This window comes from Grammomys surdaster, unplaced genomic scaffold (assembly GCF_004785775.1).
Source record: "Grammomys surdaster isolate TR1022 unplaced genomic scaffold, NIH_TR_1.0 125635, whole genome shotgun sequence".
Lineage (NCBI taxonomy): Eukaryota > Metazoa > Chordata > Mammalia > Rodentia > Muridae > Grammomys > Grammomys surdaster.
The window spans coordinates 1,124,018-1,144,338 of NW_021620473.1; the positions used below are offsets into that span (position 1 = coordinate 1,124,018).

The following is a 20,321-nucleotide window of genomic DNA, read 5'->3' on the forward strand; positions in this document are numbered from 1 at the left end:
TTTTGTTGCTGTTGTTTTTTGAGACCAGGTTTCTCTATGGAAGTCTAGCTGTCCTGGAGCTTGCTCTGAAGACCAGGATGGTCTCAAACTCACAGAGATCTCCTGCCTCTGTCTTCTGTGTGCTGGGACTAAAAGCCTGTGCCACCATGCTGGGCTATATGTTTTTTTTTTTAAAAAAAGATGTATTTATTCATTTTATGTATTGCTGTCTTCATGCATACCAGAAGAGGGCATCAGATCCCATTACAGATGGTTGCGAACCACCATGTGGTTGCTGGGAATTGAACTCAGGACCTTTGGAAGATCAGTCAGTGCTCTGTAACACTGAGTCATCTCTCCAGATATTAATTTTTTTAATGAAGGAAGTGGCCCATGAAGTGAATAAGGCTCGTGGAGTTTATTATACAGCCCTATAAACAGCGATGGATATTAAATCCATAAACTAGATAAAACAAACAAAGCAACCCCCCCAACCCTAAGATACAAGTGTAGGTGCCCTGTGATTCTTGAGCAAGCAAAACTAATCAGACTAGAAAGTTCTAGCCTCTCAGTGAAGAGGGTTCTCCAAAGTAGAAGAACAAAGGCATGTTCTGGGTAACACGCATTGGGCTGTGTACTTAGCCATGGTATACAATGTTCTAGAATCATGACCTGAACCTTTAGGACCCAAGCATTTTGTTTTAAGTATACTACGTCACAATTTTGAAAAAGAAAGAATGAGCTTGCTGCAGTCAGCAATCTCTGTAAGGGACTTAAAACATGGGTCCTCCATGTGAGCTGATAAGATCTGAGGGTGTGTTTTCATATGCCAGTCTCTGAGAAGGTGCATGGCAGAGCCTATACATTCTGACAGGATAGGCAGAATAAACAGGAAGCCCTCAGTACAGCCTCTGCAAACAGGCAGCATGCAGTTAAGGCAGGCAAACCAGGGCAGAGGCTCACAGGGCCATCCATCAGCCTAAGCTCCCTGTCCTTGTCTAACTGGGCTCCACCCCTAGTCTTCATTGCATCTTTTTATTGTTCACCAGAGTGAAAAAACCTGTTAGGAAGTATTTGCATGCCACACCTAGGCCGGATTTTCATATAATAATACCCAACCAGCAAGGCTCAGGAAAGTACATTTCATTTGACCTCTAGATTGAGCGATGGAACATCACGATCACAGCCCATCCTTTTTTGCTCAGGACCATCAGGTTCTTGGGTCTGGGAGAGACTGAGTTAGATCAGGCAAACCCACATCATGGAAGGAGAGAACTGAATCCTGCAAGGGGCCCTCTGACCTTCATACACCCATCATGATACCTGTAGACACACACACACACACACACACACACACACACACACAAATAAATAAATACATGCACTTTTTAAAAAAATCTCAGAGTCATATCATTCTAATCTTTATGCATCCAAAAATCCAGGGCTCCCCCAGTGTGGATAGCTGTGTTCTAACCATCAATCCTGTTGTGAATTGAACATCAAACCACAGGATCGGGTTTGGAAACTCTTCCTGTCCCAACCATCCAGAAGGGGGCCAGGATCCGGGCAGAGAGATCAACCTGAAAACTAGTTAAAGGAGTCAGCTTGACTTCTGGCTTGAGGGAATAGGATATGTGTCCTTAAAGAGGCAAGAAATAGTTTTGTTTTTCCTAGTGTTTAAATGGAGCTAGACTTTTTTTTTTTTAAATGTTTCACTTTACTGACAATTTCATATATTTTGATCTTACCCCACACAAGCCTCTCCCAGCTCTTGAGACAGAAGCTCATATATTTCAGGGTGTCCTAGAACTCAGAACACACTATGTTTCCAAGGAGGATCATACTTGCTGGTATTGCATGCTTGTGCCACCACATCCAACGTCATCCATGTATGCCAGGCAAGCACTTGATTAACTGAGCTACATGCTACCTCCCCAGCCTGAGAAGGGGCTCACTTTAAACGTGCGAGGTGAGATGGTGCCTTCCAATACGTGATGGAAATTATACTTCGGGGACCAAGGGTAAAGTCTGGGATGCCTTTTAGCTAAAACCTGATAGCTCTAGCCATAGATGGTTAGGAAGAACGCGGTTGCAAGGAAGGTTATGAGGGAGGGGGAGAAGATCTGTGCTGGGGTGAACCACAACCCCACGCCCCCTGGACCGCTGTAGTTCAGTCCCCGGGGAGTGGTTCGAGCCCTGGGTGCGGCTCCGGCGCAGGGGCGGGTCCCAGGCTCAGCTCCGGCCCCCGGTGGGGCGGGGCCGCGAGCACGCTGTCACCCGGAAGACGCCGCGGCGGGTAGGCTCCGGCTGGACTTCTTGGGGGATCCTTGCCAGGAGGGGAGACAGCGGGGCTGCAGGCGGAGCGATGCTCGGTCCTACGATGCTGGGCGCGGTGGTAGCCTCGCTGGTGGCTTCAATGCTCCTGTTGCAGCGTGGGGACGAGGGGTCCGGGGCTGCCCCCAGGTAACCCCGGGTAGGGAATGCAGCCGGGCCCTGCAGCCCTGCCCAGGCGGGTCCGGTTACCGTGAGCTGGGAGGCCTGGTGATGTAGAGACACCTGTGAGGTGCCCGGATTGGCCACCGCCCCTGGCTGTGTGACTCAGCACTTCCCCAGGGTTGGGACTGTGTAGAGTTAGTCTGTTCTGTCCAACAGTTAACAACCCTTGTTCCCCAGGGTAAAGAGTGTCCCCTAGCACTCTGAGACAGTACCCGTGGGTGTTGTTTCCCCAGCATGGCGGACAAGGAAACACTGCTGAAGCTTCGGGAAGACTTCAAGATGCAGAATAAATCTGTCTTTATTTTGGGTGCCAGCGGGGAAACCGGCAAAGTACTTTTAAAAGAAATCCTGGGACAGAACCTGTTTTCCAAAGTAACGCTCATTGGCAGGAGGAAGCTAACATTCGAGGAGGAAGCTTATAAAAATGTGGTGGGTATTTGAGCTGGGGCTAAAAGGGAATGTAGCCGAAATCATTTTGCTGAGGGGAAGGTGTCCGTATCCAAAGGCTGACCGTTGCCAGGTGGTGGTAGAGACGGACAAATGATCAAAATTGGGCACGATTGATCTAGAAGAGCCCTTCCATCAATCCCTGGGTTGTGCCTGGCTTGTAGGCCTGTCTTTTATACTAATAGCATCCTGCATTGCCGTCTTGTGTTCGGAACAAGACTGGAATCGGGTATGATAGAAAAAGGCGGTGTTTGTAGTTCCTAGAGCGCACTGCTTGTACATTTTGCCTACCTGTGTGTTTCACAACGTCAGTATGGAAAAGTGTGACAAGAACTTTTCTCCCAGATTTCTCCCAACCAAGAATCCATCCCCGCATAACTCCCCAGACTTGTGTGTTTTTAAACACATACTGCCTTTCTTGTAAGTTACAGCACATGGTAATGCCAGACTTCCATCTGGTAATAATGCCCAAGTATCTTAAATTGGAGCGTCGTGGACATTCTGTTCTTCAGTAAACAAGAGTTACCTAGCAACTGCAGCAAACTAAACAGTGTAGTGTGCTGCCGGGACTTCAAGGCAGTCTCCAATGGGCCCTGAGTTTTGCTGGTGTGCACACTTGCAAATACACGTCTTTGATTTCCACAATTTCCTGGTTGTTTTGTTTTACAAATGCCTGGTGCACCAGAACTGGCTGATTAAAATAGACATCTCTGCTTGGGCTCGGGTGGGCGCTGGGTGAACTCCATAGTCTGGTTTCCTGAGCCCTGTGGAAATTCCTGGCAAGTGGAGCCTAAGACTGTAGTTTTCTTTGAGAGCAGAGTCGTGGTGGCACTCCTCTTAACCAGGCCGTATTTAATAATTTAATTTAATTTTTCTTTAGTATAGTATATACCATGCCAGGAAAAATCTTTCAGTAGGAACTGAAGGTAGTGACAGCCCAAGATTTCATCTGAACTCCTGGGTGATGGAACACTGCACGTTTGATGTCAATCCTACACATTTAGTTAGGTTTGAGATAGTGTTTCTCTAACTAGGGTAGGCTGGCCTTGAACTCAGGTCCCCGGCCTCTGTTTCTGCCACTGGCACCTCTCTTAGCTTGCCAGTTTCAGCGGACATTAGAAATACCATAGAGGAGAACACATGGGTTAGGGATGCAGCTCAGCTGCTAGAGTGCTCGCTCGCTTAGCGCACTTGCGAGGTAGAAGCAGGACAACGAAGCTCCAGGTCAGCCTCAGTTATGTGGAAACTGGAAAGCAGTCTGGCCTTGAGAGAAAGAATGAGAAGGAGGGAGGGAGGGAGGGAAATACTGAGGAGGGAGCTGTACAGCTGCAGAGGCTGACTCACAGGTATTGGCAAGAGTCCTAAGAAAGTGCCTTTGTCTCAGGTTCCTTCTGGCTCTTTCTAATGAGGGTAGTTCTTGAGTTGAAGATTAGCACCTAGACATTACAGCTGAACAAAACTGAGACATTCATATGATCAGCAGTTACCACAGGCTGGGTTAGATGTCCATCACCGGCAGAGTGGCTCACAACCATCTGTTAATTCCAGGTCCAGGGAATCCAGTGCCCTCCTCTGGGCCCCTCTGACAGCATGTACATGACAGAGTGCCCATACACATAAAACAAACTTAAAAAAAGTGAGAACAATAAAAGCTCTGCCACAGTGTATATCTGTATGTACCAGGCCTAAGACTTGAAGTTGGATCTGCTTTGCGATTCTAATTACCATTTTGTCTCTACATCCTACCCAAATGCTTTCCTTCCTGGTAAAGTATAGAAGGATATCTTTGTTTTCCCAAAGGTAAGGTACACATGACCTTGAGATTTGAAATCTGACTCACTCTACTGCAGTTACATGTTCTGTGGCCATACATGTGAATCACTGATTATCAGCTCTGATGACGTTTTTTTTCATTGCTTGGTTCCCAACCCAGGGCCTCACCTGTATCTTGGAAGCACTTGGCCACTGAGTGGCCATCTACAGTCAACTCCAAATTAATTTCTTGGGGGGGGGTAGGAAAAGGGGAATTGGGCAAATTTGATGTCATGAGCTTATAGATTCCGATAATCATTTGTCATTTATTCTTTATATCTCAAAGTGTTTTGTCTCGTTTTTAAGTGTATGAAGTTCTATGCCATTGTGCTCTTCTTTGTCTAGAATCAAGAAGTGGTGGATTTTGAAAAGCTGGATGACTACGCTTCTGCCTTTCAAGGTCATGATGTTGGATTCTGTTGCCTGGGCACCACCAGAAGGAAAGCCGGAGCGGTGAGCAAAAATAAACCCCTTTCTCTTACTGGCCAGGACTTAGGGATCTCTCTCTTCCTTTTTTTCAGAGATTCACTTTATTTCTTTTATGTGAACCTGTGTAGAGGAAGAAGGGGGTTATGTCCACATGAGAATGCAGGTACCCACAGAGTTCAGAAGAGTTACAGGTGCTGGCGAGCTAGTACCGGGAACTGACTGTGGGTCCCCTGTAGAAGCACCCGGAGCTCTCAACTGCTGCGCCATCTCTACAACCTCAGGGATTCCTTTCTTGCTCACTCGTTTTCCTGGGGCGTACTGCAGTGCTTAAATGTAAAGACGTACTTAAGAGTCCATCTGCTGTTCTGTCTGTATTATACTTGGGATAGTTCAGATAGGACCGGCATCTCTACGTCATAGCCTCTGAGTTAAGGCTGAATGCCGGCTACATCACAAGAATTTACGTGATCCAGCCTACAGCAGACATTAGAATCGTCACATCATCCCCTGACTAAGGGAAGCAGCCAACAGTCTTTGGGCAAAAGCGGTTGTCTGGCTCATGCTGTGGGCAGCAAGCTTTATATTTCTTTCCATAATAAATGTCTTAGGCTTGAAGCATTTTCTCTCTCTTATTTGCTCCAACCTTCTTTCAAGCCGTCCTTTAAACTTGGGAGCTAGATCATCAGAACCCAGAGGCACGATTCAGTCAGCCCCCGTGATGACTTAGCCACCAGCAGTGATTCAGCCCAGGCATGACTCAGCCCTCCCTGACGCAAAACTGCTTTAATACCCATTTTATTTTCTCTTTAATGGTGTACTAAATTGAGTCAGCCCCTATCCAGAAGCTAGAGTTTACAGCATAGTTAAAAGTCATGGTTTATAATATAGATCCTGGGCAAACGTTTACATATCTTTTTCAGTTTAGATCTTGAATATGGCTTGTTCCTCTGGCAGGAGTTGCTTGCTGGAGTCCATATATCTATTAAATACGTAGGTCATTGATTCTGCTATAATGATTGTATTAGCTGTTTTTTCCATTAAACAATGACAATGTACCTGGCAAAGCAACTTAAGGAAGGTGAGGTTTGCTGCGACTTACAATCTGAAGGCCCAGTCCAGCTTGGTGAGGAAGACCTGAGGTGGGAACTCGAGGCAGCTGGTCAGCATATCTTTAGTCTGGAAATAGAAAGATGATGCCAGGGTCCAGTTCACTTTCTTCTTTCTGTTCAATGTAGAACCCCAGCTCATGGAATAGTGCCACCCACATTTAGGGTGGAGTTCCTACCTCAAACTAACCCAATCCAGAAACGCCTACAGACATGCCCAGAGGTTTGATTCCAGGTCAGGTCAAGTTGACAACATTAACTCTGCAGTGACTTACACTAGTTTTTGTTTTGTTTTTTTTGGTTGCTGTTGTTTTTTTAAAGATTTGATTTTTATCTTTTAAAGTGTGTGTGTGTGTGTGTGTGTGTGTGTGTGTGTGTGTGTGTGTGTGCTTGCACTCCAGTGCATGAGTCTAGGAACTAGATTACAGAGAAGTTTGCTTTCTGAAGAATTGCATTTCTTCCTCTAGAAGGGGTCCTGTTCCTGCTCAGGTAGTGAGGTCCTTTCTGTCCTGGGTCACTCATAATAAGCGAGTCCTCCAAAAGCACACTGCAGTTTTCTGCTTCAGGCTCAAGCCTGGGTTTGGGGGTGACTCAGCAAAGGGAACTGCTGCATTAAGCATAGGGTGAAGTAAATGTCATACGATATTGGGGGAAAATGTTAAATGTCTGCACTGAGGCTGTAGTTCTAACCAGAAGAAAATAGGTTTTTAATCAGGGTGGCTCCCACCTATCTCTTAGGCCACTCAGTGCCTTTTGTTTGTCTTTAAAATCAGCTTGAAAAGATAAAGGTAATTAATGACTACAAAGGGGCAAAGAGCAGCCAGGCAAATAGTCTCAGAACTGAGATAGTAGTGAAAGGATCAAGAGGCTATTGGCAGGGAAGTGAGGTGCTGCTGCTTCTAGCAACAACACCTGTGCTGTGTGTGTGCGTGTGTGTGTGTGTGTGTGTGTGTGTGTGTGTGTGTGTGGTGTGCATGTGCACTCAGATTTATGTATTAGGGTGCAGATGTGGAGGTCAAAGGACAATTTTTAGAAATCTCTCCCACCTTGTCTGCTGTGCTTCAAGCTAGCTGGCCTCCAGACTTCCAGGATATTCTCTTGTTTCTGCCTCCTATCTTGCCTTAGTAATACACTGCATACCGCTTCATCTGTTTTTTTTTGTTTTGTTTTGTTTTCCTGTAGGTTCTAGGTGTCAGACTCACATCCCCAGGTCTTTTAAGGCCTGGTGTGGTGGTATGTACCTGTATTCCCAGCACTTGAAGGACCAAGGAGTCCAAGGCTACATAGTAAGTGTGAGACCAGCCAGGAGCTTTGTGAGACCCTGTCTCCAAAGCAAAGAACAGAGACCTTAAAAAAAAAAAGGCTAATTTAGGTTCAGAGTTACACTGCCGTTTAGAGGTTTCAATAAATTAAATGGCTAGGAATCATAGTTCAGAGGAGATTGTGGCTTTCTAAGTGCATCCCTGCTTGGATTCTGGGTCACTAGTCCTCTTTGGAGAAGGACTAGCCAAGCGGTTAATCAGCTGGACACTGCAAAGCTGCTGGCAGGCCTCATCTCTTTCAGTAGTTGTTTGTTACTGGAATACTTTTTGCCTCAACAATCGGAGTCTTTAGTAGAAAAACTTGAAGAAGTGTTGGTTTCTGTTTCAGTGTTCAGATCCTCCGAGTAGCTGGCTAGTCCCCCTGTGAGCCTTTGTGGAATAGTCTCCAAAGATGCCCCTAATGAAGTAGCATTGGGTAAACAAGCATCTTGTGTGGCCTCTCAGCTTTTCGGATTAGAAGTCTAAGGCCAGGGTGTTATTGGGTGGTTCCTGGATGGAAGTGTTCTCTTCTAGGCGCTCCCTCTGTGTTCTGATGGTTGTCTTTACACAAGACCTTTCCTATGTGCATGTGTCTCTGTCCATATTGTCTTGTGTTATGAGGACACGAGTTGTTGACATTGCATGAGGAACCAGTTTGCTTAGTACAGCCTCATCATTACGAATTAACTCTGCAATGATTCTTTCTCCAAGTAAGATTACATGCTGAGGTACCAGGGCTAGGATCTAGACTATTCTTTAACCCATGGATTTCCATTAAAACTGATGCTAGGCAGACATCTTAGCTTTCTTCAGCTGTTTGGAAACCAGTTTCTTTCATCAGTGGCTGCTTAGATGCTACCTTCTTTCCACACTCACAGGCCACAGTTGTGTAGCTGGTGCAGTTGCTTTCTGACTTGGCTCTAATCCAGACAGGCTCGATAAGCATCTCTGAGGTTAGAAGCATGGAGTCTGTTTTGCAGGTTCCTTGGGAGATCTGAGACAGCTGGTCTTGCTTCCCTGTTGGATTTGCTATTGGGAGGCATGACACTAAATTCATCTTCTTTTGCTTTTCTAAGTGCTGTAGTTCTAGTAATCTTGCTTGGTCAAGTAAAGGCTGGGATCCCGTTGGAAAGCAAACATGCCTTGAATAGTAAAAGTCAAAGACACTGCTGGGAATAATGCAGTTCCCTTGTGTGCAGTATGAGAAGGATTTGGGTATCAGGTTTGGGTGGTTTCACCCCCTCATGTATTTCCCTATTAGCAGTGGACTCTTGCAGTCCAGATTTGTGGATACTGTCAAATTCTTGATCCTGTTAAAGTGATTAGTGCAGCCATTGCAGCATTTATTAGGCATCTGTAGAATCTCATGGCTTCTGATTCCAGTAATATACTCTGATAATCCAGCCTGGGTGTTGAATGCCACTTACCATCAATTTTTGTATGGCCTGTGAGCAACAGATGTTTTTAAGTGGCTGAAAATGTTATGCCACATGAAAACACAGTCAGTTCTAATTTTAGTTTCCATAGATAAAGTCTGTTTAGAACACAGCCAAGTTCATTATGCCTCATGCCATCTATAGCCACTTCTGTGCAGTAATGGCAGATCTCCGTAGGCGTTAGCAGGGCCCTGGTATTTGTTCCTGTTCCTTTTCAGGAGAAGATGCCCAGACCTGTTCGGAGCACCATTGTTTTATTTGGTGTTCCGGAGGAGGCTTGTGAAATGGTGAGGTCCTTGATAGTGCCAAGGACACAGATCACAGGTCCTCTGGGAAAACAGGCAGCTGTGTAGCCTTGAATATGTAGGTTAGTGTCTGCTGAGCACTCCTTGTCTAGCGCGCAGCTCCCTCTCACCTGCAGAGTGACTGAAATGAACGCAGTGATGGGCTCAGGAGTCCTCAGTGGCTGTTTGGCTTGAGTTTCTATGCCTTTTCTCTAAGAAAGAGCTGTTCTCATTTCTGTACATCAGATAGGGAGATGCCATCCAGGACACACACACACACACACACACACACACACACACACACACACACATTCTCTCTCTCTCTCTCACACACACACACACACACACACTCTCTCTCTCTCCCTCCCTCCCTCCTCCCCTCCTCCTCTCTCTCTCTCTCTCTCTGTCACACACATACACACACACACACACACACACACACACACACGCACTCACACAGGGTAACCCAGTTCTCCATCTATCAGTGTCTGTTTTTTCACTCTGATTAGGGTTGAACTGAAAAGAGGTGAACGAGCAAGAACCCTAAACAGAATCACAGCTGAGACCATTTACACAGTGATAGGTCTTCCTCCTCAGGAAGGGCCTGCAGACTGTTGTTCCAGAATGTCCTCTGATACTCTCAGTTCTTAGATATCTTGTATTAATTACCTTTTTATTGTTGCGGTAAAACACTGTGGCTAAGACAGTTTATAGGAGGGATTATTTGGGTTTATGGTTTTCAAGGATTAGAGTCCATGATGGCCAAGCAGAGGCAGCAGGTGGCAGGCTTGGCGGCTGGAGCCGCAAGCTGAGGGTTCAGGGTTTGAACCACAAGTAGGAAACAGAGAGCCCACTGGGAATTGGGAAAGACTTTGAGATCTCAAAGCCTGCTTCCAGTGACATACTTTTTTTTTTTTTTTTCTAAAAAGGTCACATCCCAAACAGTGCCACCAATTTGAGACCAAGTATTTAACTGTTTGAGACTATGGGGGACATTTGTCACTCAAACCATCACACTTCCTGACATGAGTTGTTCTTGGCCTTGTAATCCTCACACTTGGGAGGTAGAGGCAGGAAGATCAGAACTTCAGCATCATTGTTGGCTTCATAAGTGAGTTTGAGGCCAGCCTGAGCTACAGGAGATCCTATCTCAAAGCAAGAAGAAAATGGCAAACATGAATTGTTTGAGAGCCACAGAATTTTAGTGTTACTAATTAGTTTTCAGGTATTGGTTAAAAAAAAAGGCTAGAAGATACATTTTTTGTTTGTTTGTTTGTCCTTGTTTTTCTAAGACAGAGTTTCTCTATGTAGCCCTGGCTGGAACTCTCTGTACACCAGGCTGGCCTTGAACTCACAGAGATAAAGCTGCTTCTGCTTCCCAAGTGCTGGGATTAAAGGTGTACACCACCATGGCTGGCGAAGATACGTTTTTTTGTATTTTGTATTTTAAGAAGTCTCAAGAGTATCTGGGGAATTTGTCCATGCCCCTGGTGAGGTCTCTGAGCACATCTCCGCCTAGGTGTATGTGTTTTGTTTGTTTGTTTGTTTGTTTGTTTGTTTTGAGTAGATCCTGGTAAAGAAAAATACAGTGGAAACTTAATTCCTTATTCTAGAAAGTTTCACCATCTTAGAGAAGGACACATGGGCTGTGAGATTTGAAGACTCACTAGCACAATGGAATTAATGCTCTCTAAGGAGAGACCTGGATTCTCTCTCTCTGTGTGGTTAGACAGTGAGGTAGTTTTTCAGGAAAAACTATCTCTCAGGTACAGAATAGCTTCTGAAGTTTGTTTTTCTACTGCTTTTAATTTGAGCAGTAGAGAGCCAGAACAAGAGCAATATTAAATAAAGCCATGTGTAATATTAAAGCCACATACAATCCTTCTAAGTATAACTAGAATCTTTCTTATGCCACCCTCCCCCATACCTAGCACACATTGGAGTCTTCAGGCATTCTGAAAGCCTTCACTTCAGATTGTTTTCTGAGTCCCTGGAAGCCATTGACCCTTTTTTTGCTTTAGCATCTCATTCAGGAGCTAAAAGGCCACGCCATCAGAGTGAAGGAAGTGAAATTTAAAATTTAGTGTGCTTGAAAAACTTCGTATTTATAATGAGCTTGAGGGCTCAGAGGATTTGTGAAGTCGGTTGGGATTAACAGCCATTGATTGCTAATAAAACAATATTTAGCTTTGTCCGGAGAACAGCCCTGGAGAAAGGTGTGGGCACCTTGTCACCAGAGCCCATTGAGTCAGAATGATGGGCTGGGGGCGGGGGTCCACACATCGGCGTGGGTGCTGGTCCTTCAAGGAGCTCTTGTCAGTTGCTAGCTGGGCTGGTGAAAGGAAGGACGCTAGTGCCTGACGGCTGGGGAGGTATTGATACGCCTTTGCTGACTAATCAGCTTGAAAGAGTCCATGGTATTTATGTCACTTTAATTCCCATCAAACAATTGGGGCGACAGCACTCTGTTAAGGGGAGGTTGATCCAGAACTAAAGCCAAATAAATTAGAGTCTCAGTTTAATCAAATTATCCTTCTCCTGGCCCTGGATTAAGTGAGAGAGATAGCGTCAGTCTGGAGATTTGTGATTGGCTGAGCCTCTCTTATTTTTAAAGAAACTGCTGGAAAAAGAAAAAGCATTGGGACACAGACAGCTATAATAATCCAAGCATTGTGCTAAGGCAAGACAAAATGTATGTTACTAGCCAACTATGCATTGTGAATAATAGAGTAGTTATTAAAGTTGCTTTTAATTAGGGAAAGAAATAAATATGAGAGAGACCTAGGGAGGCTGTTTCTCAGTTTGGAGTTTTTCCTGTCTACTCTCAGTATATCTAAAATGACCATTTTGAGAAATCAAGAAATCAACTTTCTTACTCTCTCTTTCCCTAAGTGTTAAAATTTGCTTTGCCTCACTGTGTCTTTGTTTGTTTGTTTATTGTTTTTGTTTTAATTTGTTTATTGTATTTGGAGACATGGTCTTGCTATTAGCCCTGGCTGGTCTGGAACCTGCTATGAAAACCAAACTGACCTTAAACTTGCCATGGTCTTCTTGCTCTGCTTCCCACGTGCTGTGACTGACTATAGGCATGCACCACCTCACCTGGCTGTTTCACACTAATCTTAAAAAGCAGAAACATGAATTTGAGTCAGCATATAGGTCAAACTGGCAAGTGAGTTAACTGCACCAACAACGATAGTGACAATTCCTTCGTAAAGAGATAAGTCCAGGGCTGGTTAACTGCTTTTACAGAGGACCTGGGTTCAGTTTACTCTGAGGTGTGAAAGCATACATCTTTCAGTGAGCCCCTGGGGTAACCCTCTCCCTTTTTCCCCATTACCCTGTGGTTCCATTTTTGTTTTTGTTCGTCTGTTTTAATCCTAACTGGATTTACCTTTTTATTCAGATATTTTTGGATGAATATATTTTACATTCCGAATTTTTATCACTGGCCCTGTGATGTGAATTAAGAATGAAGATTCAGCACTGTCCTCACTGGACTAAACCCAGGGTAGTGTGGGGACAGGGATTCTCCAACCTTGTTGGTTTTTGTAACTCAGGCTTTCTTCAGACTCACAGCAGCCCTCTCTAAACATTTAAATGTGTGTGTGTGTTTTAGTGAGCAAGCCAAGCACACTTAATGGAGGCCTGAGGACAGTTCTGCAGGGTAGGTTCCCTCCTTCCACCTTTATACAGGTTTGGAAATTGAACACAGGTTCAAGTTGGCAAGCATCTTTACCCACTAAGTCCTTTTGATAGGTCCCTTTCTAACATTTTTTGGTTATATGCTTGCCAGTTCTTAAAAATTTGAAAATGCATTGTCGTATGAAATCCAAAGTATTTTGTAAAGGCTCCACATAAACTAGATATTGAATTTCTCATTCTCTGGTGCCTGGTTGTTCCTATGTGGTACTTTGGAGAACTCAGCATGGTGGAACTGATGCAGGGAAAAGAAAAAGAAAAAGCAAAGTTGTAAAATTGTTCAAAGAAATGGGCTGGGGTGGTAGCTCCAAGCAAAGGGTATGCTTGTGGCGGATGAGGTCCTGAATTCAGGGATGAGCAGCACAATCAGCCAACTAATCAGTCTATAGATAAATAATAGGTAAGTAATAACGAAAGAGGAGGAACACGTGTGACCGAGAGCAGGCTTGCCATTGAGACGCTGCTGTTTCCTCGGCTCACAGCAGGGATTTGCTTGCTGTCTGGGTTTCATTGCCATCCGTGAGGTGTACTGCCCTTCATCTTTGCTGCTGAAGCTGCTGTGTCCATCTGGAGACTCACAGTTGAGCCTTTCCCAGAGTAGAAGCCTGGCTTTCAACTGTGACTTAAATGCGTTTTATTTAAAACCCCATTTCCCCTAGACCTCCCAGCCGCCACCTTTCCCTGGGGAAAGGGAATCATCTTTGAACGTGAGTGTGCAACATTAGGAAACAACTCGTGTCCTTTTGCCCCCAGGAAGGATTCGTTCGTGTTGACCGAGATTATGTGCTGAAGTCTGCAGAGCTGGCAAAAACAGGAGGATGTAAACATTTCAACTTGCTGTCCTCCAAGGGGGCTGATAAGTCCAGCAGTGTCTTATACTTACAAGTAAAGGTTTGTGAGTGTTCTGTTTTCCATAGTCGTGGGGAAATTGACAATACGAAGTAAGTAGTATAATCTTTTTAAAAAAATTAAACACATTATATTGTGTATTTTTCAAAGCTGTGAGGACTGTTTTGGGAGAAACATACTTAGAAGGCAGGGATGCTTTAAAAGATCACTTCTGACGTGTTCTCCATGGATTATTCAGTAAAGTGGGTGGAGCAGACGGAACCCTGGCCTTGGATGCGTGGCCTCTCAGCTACGGAGACTTCCTCTCCATTTTTCTTGTGGACAAGAGGACAGAATATTTATGCCTTTTGCCAGTACAATACCTGATTATTTCTGATTTTAACTAGAAGTTTCCATTTCCTAATGCTGAAGTAGGAGAGGGCAGACCTGGTTTTGTGCTCCATGTCTCTGGACATGATCATCTGCCTTTCAAGACAAGAGCAGTGTTCAGAGGTTACCAAGCCACAGACTTTATTCAGTGTGAAATCCTTTCACAGAAGCACACTTGCCTTTTGACTAAATACCTCCAGCAGAAGGGCCTTTCATCTGGCCTCTCAGGTTAAAGGCACTTGTTTAAAAGTCCTCCCTGGGCATGGAGTAGACACTTTGTAAACGGTCCTCATCAGTTTCACACTGTGGTTATAGATACCACTCAGGGATCCTCAGTGCCTTAACTACCTTATTTCCAGGTGTGACACCCTGAATTCTCGGCTCCATATTTTATTGGTTTTTATGTCTACTTCCTTCATTGCCCTGATCTCTTTACTGAGTGGACCTTGAAGAACATGTCACGTTGTAGCTCCCCCGGCCTCTCTGATTACATCCCTGGTGTGAAAATTCATGGCTTTCTAATTTAAAGCATCTTCTATTTATAATTTCACCTTTTTTTGTTTGCTTGTTTGTTTGAGATCTGGGTGGAGGTTGCAAATGCTCAGAAGTGATTGGCACAGAGGGTCGTCTATGATCCACTGGGTGGAGGCTCATCTCCTGGCCACCATGTTTTTCTGACCCATTGCAACTGCCTGTACACTAAAAAGGTGACGGTAGGCCATAGAGCTCTGAGGAGGAACCGAAAGGGGTTGGATTGATGCTTCATTTACCCTCTCTGGATCTGCTTTGACATCGAGAGTGCCCCTGGAGCATGGCTGACCTACCAGGGGCCACTAAGGGTACCAAAGAGAACTCGTTGTTCCTACCCCTAGATGTCATCAGCTGTCCATAGCTACCTCCGTGCTGGAATGTTGCCTGGCTTGATCATGTCCAAAAGGCACTATTGCTCAGGCCCACCCTAACTTCTGTCTCTTACAATCTTTCTGCTTTTCTTCGCCTGCAATGGGGTTTGGAGGTGATGTCGATGTCCCGTTTGTGGTTGAGCATTCCATTGACAGTTACTCTCTGCACTTTGACTAATAGCAGATCACTGTCATTGTGCCAAGATTAAATGGCCTCTTCTGTCAGGTCCAGACCTGAGGCTCAGGCTGTTCTTTGGGGCTGATGTGAGACCCGAGAGCTGCAGAAACAGATTATCTTCAAGCCCCAGTGGCCCCCAGCAGGCGTTATCTGAGTGCATTGGTCTTGATCAAACACTGATTTTATTTTTATTTAAAAATTTTTTTTTCAAATCTTAACAGGGAGAAGTGGAAGCCAAGGTTGAAGAATTAAAGTTTGATCGATTCTCAGTGTTTCGGCCAGGGTGAGTTTCATGCTGCCAGGAGTAAGCAGAGACTGCCAGCTAAGAACATCTTGTTCATCCATTTGTGAACAAGGTCAGCTAGTGGAGAATTGCTTCTCTGAAGGACCCAGCCTTCAGCTTTGAACAAAGAGTAGCTTGGGGCTGCTTTAGGATCATCTGGAACTTCCTGGAAGTAGTGGGTGCATGCATTTTTTTCCTTACATGCTAAATTTTATTCACTTAATGATTTTTTGCCTTTTCATGCCCCTTTATGCATGAAATCAAACTTTCCAACCACTACATAAGCCAAGTGATTTCCTTGAAGTCTGGAGGTCAAAAGTCTGAGATAGAGGTGTCACTGGGGTTGGTGTCTGCAGAGGTGCCCCTCCTCCTTGTAGGCACTGCAACTTTCTCATCGAGGCCTCATATGGCCTTGCTTGTGCATAAACAGAAAGATATCTGGTGTCCTTTCTTCTTGGAAGGACAGCAGCCCTATCCATCCTCCATATCCCTTAACTCTAATTACTCCACAAGGGCAATCTCCAAACACAGTATCTTGGGGGTTGGGCTTCAGTTGACAGGTTTTGGGAACAGGACTGAATCTGAAGTATCTCAAACGGTCCAAATGCACATGCCATCTCTTCCTCTACCTTTCTGTCTCCTAGAGTCCTACTGTGTGACAGACAAGAGTCTCGTCCAGGCGAATGGCTGGCTAGGAAATTCTTCGGCTCTCTGCCAGACTCTTGGGCCAGTGGGTATGCTGTGCCTGTGGTGACGGTGGTTAGAGCGATGCTGAACAACCTGGTGAGTCCCAGCAGTGGACAAATGGAACTTCTGGAAAATAAGGCCATCCTCCACCTGGGGAAAGACAGTGATGTCCCCAAACTGTGACTGTGCTGGAGGATATTCATGAAAACCTCAGTGTCTGTCACCACATCAGTCATTTTGGGCTCTATAGAAAGTCTCTTTGTGGTCCTCTCCTCAGCCATGCAGCTGCATCAGGAAATGGCAGAGCTCTGCATCAGTTGTGAGCCCCTTTGTTCATATAAGTCATCCAGGAAGCTTTTGAAGAACAGGTTTATATCACAAACCTAAACTTTGTAGGTTGCAAATAGGGATCTCTGGAGGTCCCGGTGCCTCTGGTTGTTAAGACCAGCTTTGAAGCACTCCTACAGAGACAGCTGAGCAGAGGGGCTCTCGTACTTCAGGCAGGCGAGTGATGTTGAAGCTTGTTAGCAGTCTAGTCTCCTAGTGGCACGGTGCTGATGGGCTGCATGTAGCTGAGTGAACACTGTGCCTTGACTCTGTGTCAACATAGAAGCTGTAAAACCAGCTTCTGTAATTCACTGAGGAATAAAAATAATGGAGAAACCCAGTGTGGTGTTTCAGTTGCTGGAAACTGGAGGTATTAGTGGGACCGTACAGTGAAGGCCCCCAGGGATGGCATCATAGCCACTAACACTGCAGGTATCTGTATAGTTTTAGGTTGTATGTTCTTGGCCCTCCAGTAGTTCCCCAGCATCCTATAGAGCCATACTGTTACCCTCATATCTTTAGTTTTTCATTTAAACTTGTATTAAATTTCTATTCTTATCCTTATGTTGCAGATGGGGAGTCTGAGGCACGCTATTGCTAAGTGTCTTGCTCAAGGCTTTACAGCTGAGAAGTTAAAGCTAGGAAGTGGCAGGGTCGGGATAAACCACTCAGCCTGATCCTATTGCTTGTATTTTGTATGTGTGTGTGGTGTGTGTGTGTGTATGTGTGTGTGTGTGTGTGTGTGTGTGTGTGAGTGTGTGTGTTCCCTCAGAGGCCAGAAGAAGGCATTGGATCCCCTGAACCTGAGTTACAGATCCACTTATGTGAGTGCTAGGAACACATTGTTCAGGTCTTCTGGAAGAGCAGCAAATGTTCTTAACCACTGAGCCATCTACCCAGCTCCCTGCAGCTGGCTTCTTTAACCACTCTGTTAAAGTACCCTGTGTCCATCTATTTCTAGAGGTTTCCAGTTAACTTAGTATATTGTGTATGCATAAAACGTAAGTTCTTGTGTTTCTCTCTTGGTCCAGGATCCTTACAATTGCAAACAGTGGTTAATCTAAAATTCTCGGACATTAAACTTTGAAAGACTCAGTGTGGTGCGCTTTTCTAGTCTTTTGGGAAAGCGTCTTGGGTAGCCCAGGCTGGCCTCAAATTCAATAAGCAGTCCAAGATGAACTTATGATTCTTATTTCTCTACCTCCCAAGTGTTGGGAGGGAAGTTACTGGGAAGAGGGGTGTCTCAGGGTTTTATTGTTGTGAAGAGACACCAAAACCAAGACAACTTTTATAAAGGACAACATGTAGCTGGGGCTGGCTTAGAGTTTCAGAGGTTTAGTCTATTATTATCACAGTGGGAAACATGGCAGTGTGCACAGACTTGATCTTGGAGGAGCTGAGAGTTCTACATCTTGATCCAAAGGCAGTAGAAGGGGACTGGATTCCACATTGCGTGGAACACAGGAGACCTCAAAGCCTGCTCCCACAATGACACACTTCCTCTAACAAGGCCACACCCATTCTAACAAGGCCACACTTCCTAATAGTGCCACTCTCCATGGGCCAAGCCTTCAAGCTCATAATTCTGTGGGGGCCATACTTATTCAGACCATCACAAGGGGTAGGAAAACTGTACAGTTGGGAGGACTGGAGGGAAGCTGACCTCTGGACATGCCAGGCCCTCTACACTCAGAAAACTAGCAGCTGTGGTTTCCTGAACAAGATAAGCCAGTCAACATTCTAACATGGAGTGGGGATTCTTGAGCACCCACTCTTAACTGAGGGGCTATGGACAGTGGATGTTTCTCAGAGAGGGAGTTCTCCTTAAGGTTGTGGCCTTGGTAGGTTGGCCACACTCCAGTAGTCCCCACACCCAGAGTATGTGGACCCCAGAAACTGGAATCCATGTTACTATTTTTTTTTTAAAAATTTACAAAAGTGAGCAATAGGGACATAGGAGTGGATGGATCTGAGAGAAATTAAGGAGCAGGGTGGGAGGAATATGATGAAAATACACTATATGAAATTCTCAGTAAAAATATTTTAAAAAATGGTGATGTGAGCAAAATCCTGTTGGTGGGGGTGGAGGAGGAACTGCCCACCAAAGAGCTTCGATGATTGCTGGTACACTGGCTTGGGGGTGTGCATGGTGGCAGTTGAGTTGAGCTGTGTCAGGCATTATGCAGGCCTAGCTGTTCATGTCCTCAAACATGCTTCATGCAGAGTTCAGCCTCAGCTGCAGCCTAGAGGCGTTACCTACCCAGAATTACTGCTGCCACCTGCCTGAAAGAACTCTATGGTTAGATCCTAGGAATATTAGAAAGGAAGCAGCCTAAGAAGCAGGGACCCTGGTATCCTCCCTAACCCACAGGCAGGGCAGAGAGCATCATTTGCTGGCACATATCACACAGTCCACCTGTTTCCATGATATGGGATTCAAGTTAATGCCTAAACTTTTCACATACATGAACTCATGTAAGTCTTACCATAGCTCTCAAGCTACTGTAGTCATGATGGTGTTTCATCAGTCAGGAAACAGGCCGAGAGAAGGCAGGTTACCTGCTCATGATCTTAGAATTCAGGCTACTCAGAAATAGGGTTCAAATTCAAAGTCCGTGGTTCTCACTTTACCACTTTAGCACCCCTAGTAGGGTTTGGGGCATGGCCTCATCAGCATAATGGGGCTTCCTTTACTTCCCTGAGCCTCCGAGGCTGGCCTGCATTGGCCATCTCTGCCGCCAGAGGGCGCTGTGACAAGTCGCGCTCATCCTTGCAAGCTCCGACTGCCTCGGTTGCGCACGCGTCCAAACCGGAGCGCTGTGCCCCGCCTCCCCCGCCCACGTGACCCGGAAGCGCTCTCCGGCCGGTTCACGATCCGCGTGTGTGTTGCTTTGGGGCTACCGCGCGCCTGCGCTCGCTCCCAGCTCCGGTGCCGCGCTGTACGGCCGCGCGCTTGGTCGGCGGCCATGTGTTCGCTGGCGGCGGGGAACGGTGGGTCCCTCGTGTGGGCGGCGGGGCAAGGGAAAGGGAGGGAGAGCGCGGGTCCCGGTGCTGACAGTGTGCTCTGCAGGCCAAGGCGCCGATCTGGGGCCGGAGCCCCTGGAGCTGTCGGACAGCGGAGACGACGCGGGCTGGGAGGACGAGGACGCGGACGCTGAGCCCGCGCACGGCCGGCAGCACACACCCTGCCTGTTTTGTGACAGGTTCGTGCCGGTGTGGGGAAGCGCGCCGCAGCGCGAGCGAGCACGTGGCGGGCCTGAGGCCCCGGCCCGCGCGTGACGGTTGATTGACAAGGGACTGCTCACGTGGTCCGGGGGGCGGAGCCGGGAACTGCTCTGGGTTTGCCTCTGCAGCTCAGTTAACCCCACCCCTCACACTCCTCCCCTCACACCCCAGATACTAAGCCAGCTGGCGTACCATCACTCTGGAGGCTGAGGCAGGAGAATGATCATGAATCCCAGGCCAGCCTGAGTCACCTAGCTAGACCCTCTCTGGAAAACACACACACACAAAAACTGAACTCCACACCTTAGTCCTAAGTTAGGGATGGAGTCCTTTGAGTCCATGAAGGTACTGGGTGGTTTTTATTCTGTTCCTTACCAGACTTTGAAAGTGCATAGACTGGAAGCGCGCTTCCATTTCTACTATCCTATAATATGACCAGTAATGTTCTCTTCTGTTAACATTCAGTTGAGCCATTTAAACAGTCCTAGCTCACTTCCATGATCGAGGGA

General features: G+C 46.1%; 2 protein-coding genes and 1 long non-coding RNA gene across 7 annotated transcripts in view; 2 read left to right on the plus strand and 1 right to left on the minus strand.

Moving 5' to 3' along the window:
- Positions 1 to 2,241: 2,241 nt before the first annotated feature.
- On the plus strand, positions 2,242 to 17,682 carry Htatip2 (HIV-1 Tat interactive protein 2). 4 transcript variants are annotated; one of them, XM_028787443.1, is made up of 6 exons: positions 2,242 to 2,275; positions 2,653 to 2,904; positions 5,080 to 5,187; positions 13,746 to 13,883; positions 15,512 to 15,573; positions 16,218 to 17,682. In XM_028787443.1, exons 2-6 carry the CDS (start codon positions 2,710 to 2,712, stop codon positions 16,441 to 16,443), a joined length of 729 nt encoding a protein of 242 aa, XP_028643276.1. In that variant the 5' UTR covers positions 2,242 to 2,275; positions 2,653 to 2,709; the 3' UTR covers positions 16,444 to 17,682. The 4 variants fall into 4 exon arrangements, with proteins under 4 accessions (XP_028643276.1, XP_028643278.1, XP_028643275.1 ...); XM_028787445.1 differs by having other exon boundaries at positions 2,248 to 2,275; positions 2,709 to 2,904; XM_028787442.1 differs by lacking the exon at positions 2,242 to 2,275 and adding an exon at positions 2,288 to 2,442 and having other exon boundaries at positions 2,709 to 2,904.
- LOC114638870 lies at positions 4,981 to 6,406 on the minus strand. Its single transcript, XR_003713934.1, has 2 exons — positions 6,263 to 6,406; positions 4,981 to 5,283 (listed from the first exon to the last, which is right to left on the minus strand). It is a non-coding gene; the product is annotated as an uncharacterized LOC114638870 (long non-coding RNA).
- A 1,870-nt stretch (positions 17,683 to 19,552) lies between the features above and the next one.
- Prmt3 (protein arginine methyltransferase 3) overlaps positions 19,553 to 20,321 on the plus strand; it is an 88,913-nt gene continuing 88,144 nt past the window's right edge. The window contains exons 1-2 of one of the 2 annotated variants that reach the window (XM_028787446.1): positions 19,553 to 19,578; positions 19,658 to 19,790. In XM_028787446.1, coding sequence (XP_028643279.1) covers positions 19,554 to 19,578; positions 19,658 to 19,790 — 158 coding nt within the window. In that variant the 5' untranslated portion in view covers position 19,553. Of the gene's footprint in view, positions 19,579 to 19,657; positions 19,791 to 20,321 lie in introns of those variants that run through there. The other variant, XM_028787448.1, reaches the window with a different exon arrangement.

Excerpts from the sequence above, each read along its gene's own strand:
- Htatip2 (XM_028787442.1), top strand. The coding sequence starts at position 2,345 with ATGCTCGGTCCTACGATGCTGGGCGCGGTGGTAGCCTCGCTGGTGGCT. Across the intron at positions 2,443-2,708 it reads GGGTCCGGGGCTGCCCCCAG|CATGGCGGACAAGGAAACAC; the intron begins GTAACCCCGGGT and ends TTGTTTCCCCAG. Across the intron at positions 5,188-13,745 it reads CCAGAAGGAAAGCCGGAGCG|GAAGGATTCGTTCGTGTTGA; the intron begins GTGAGCAAAAAT and ends TTTTGCCCCCAG.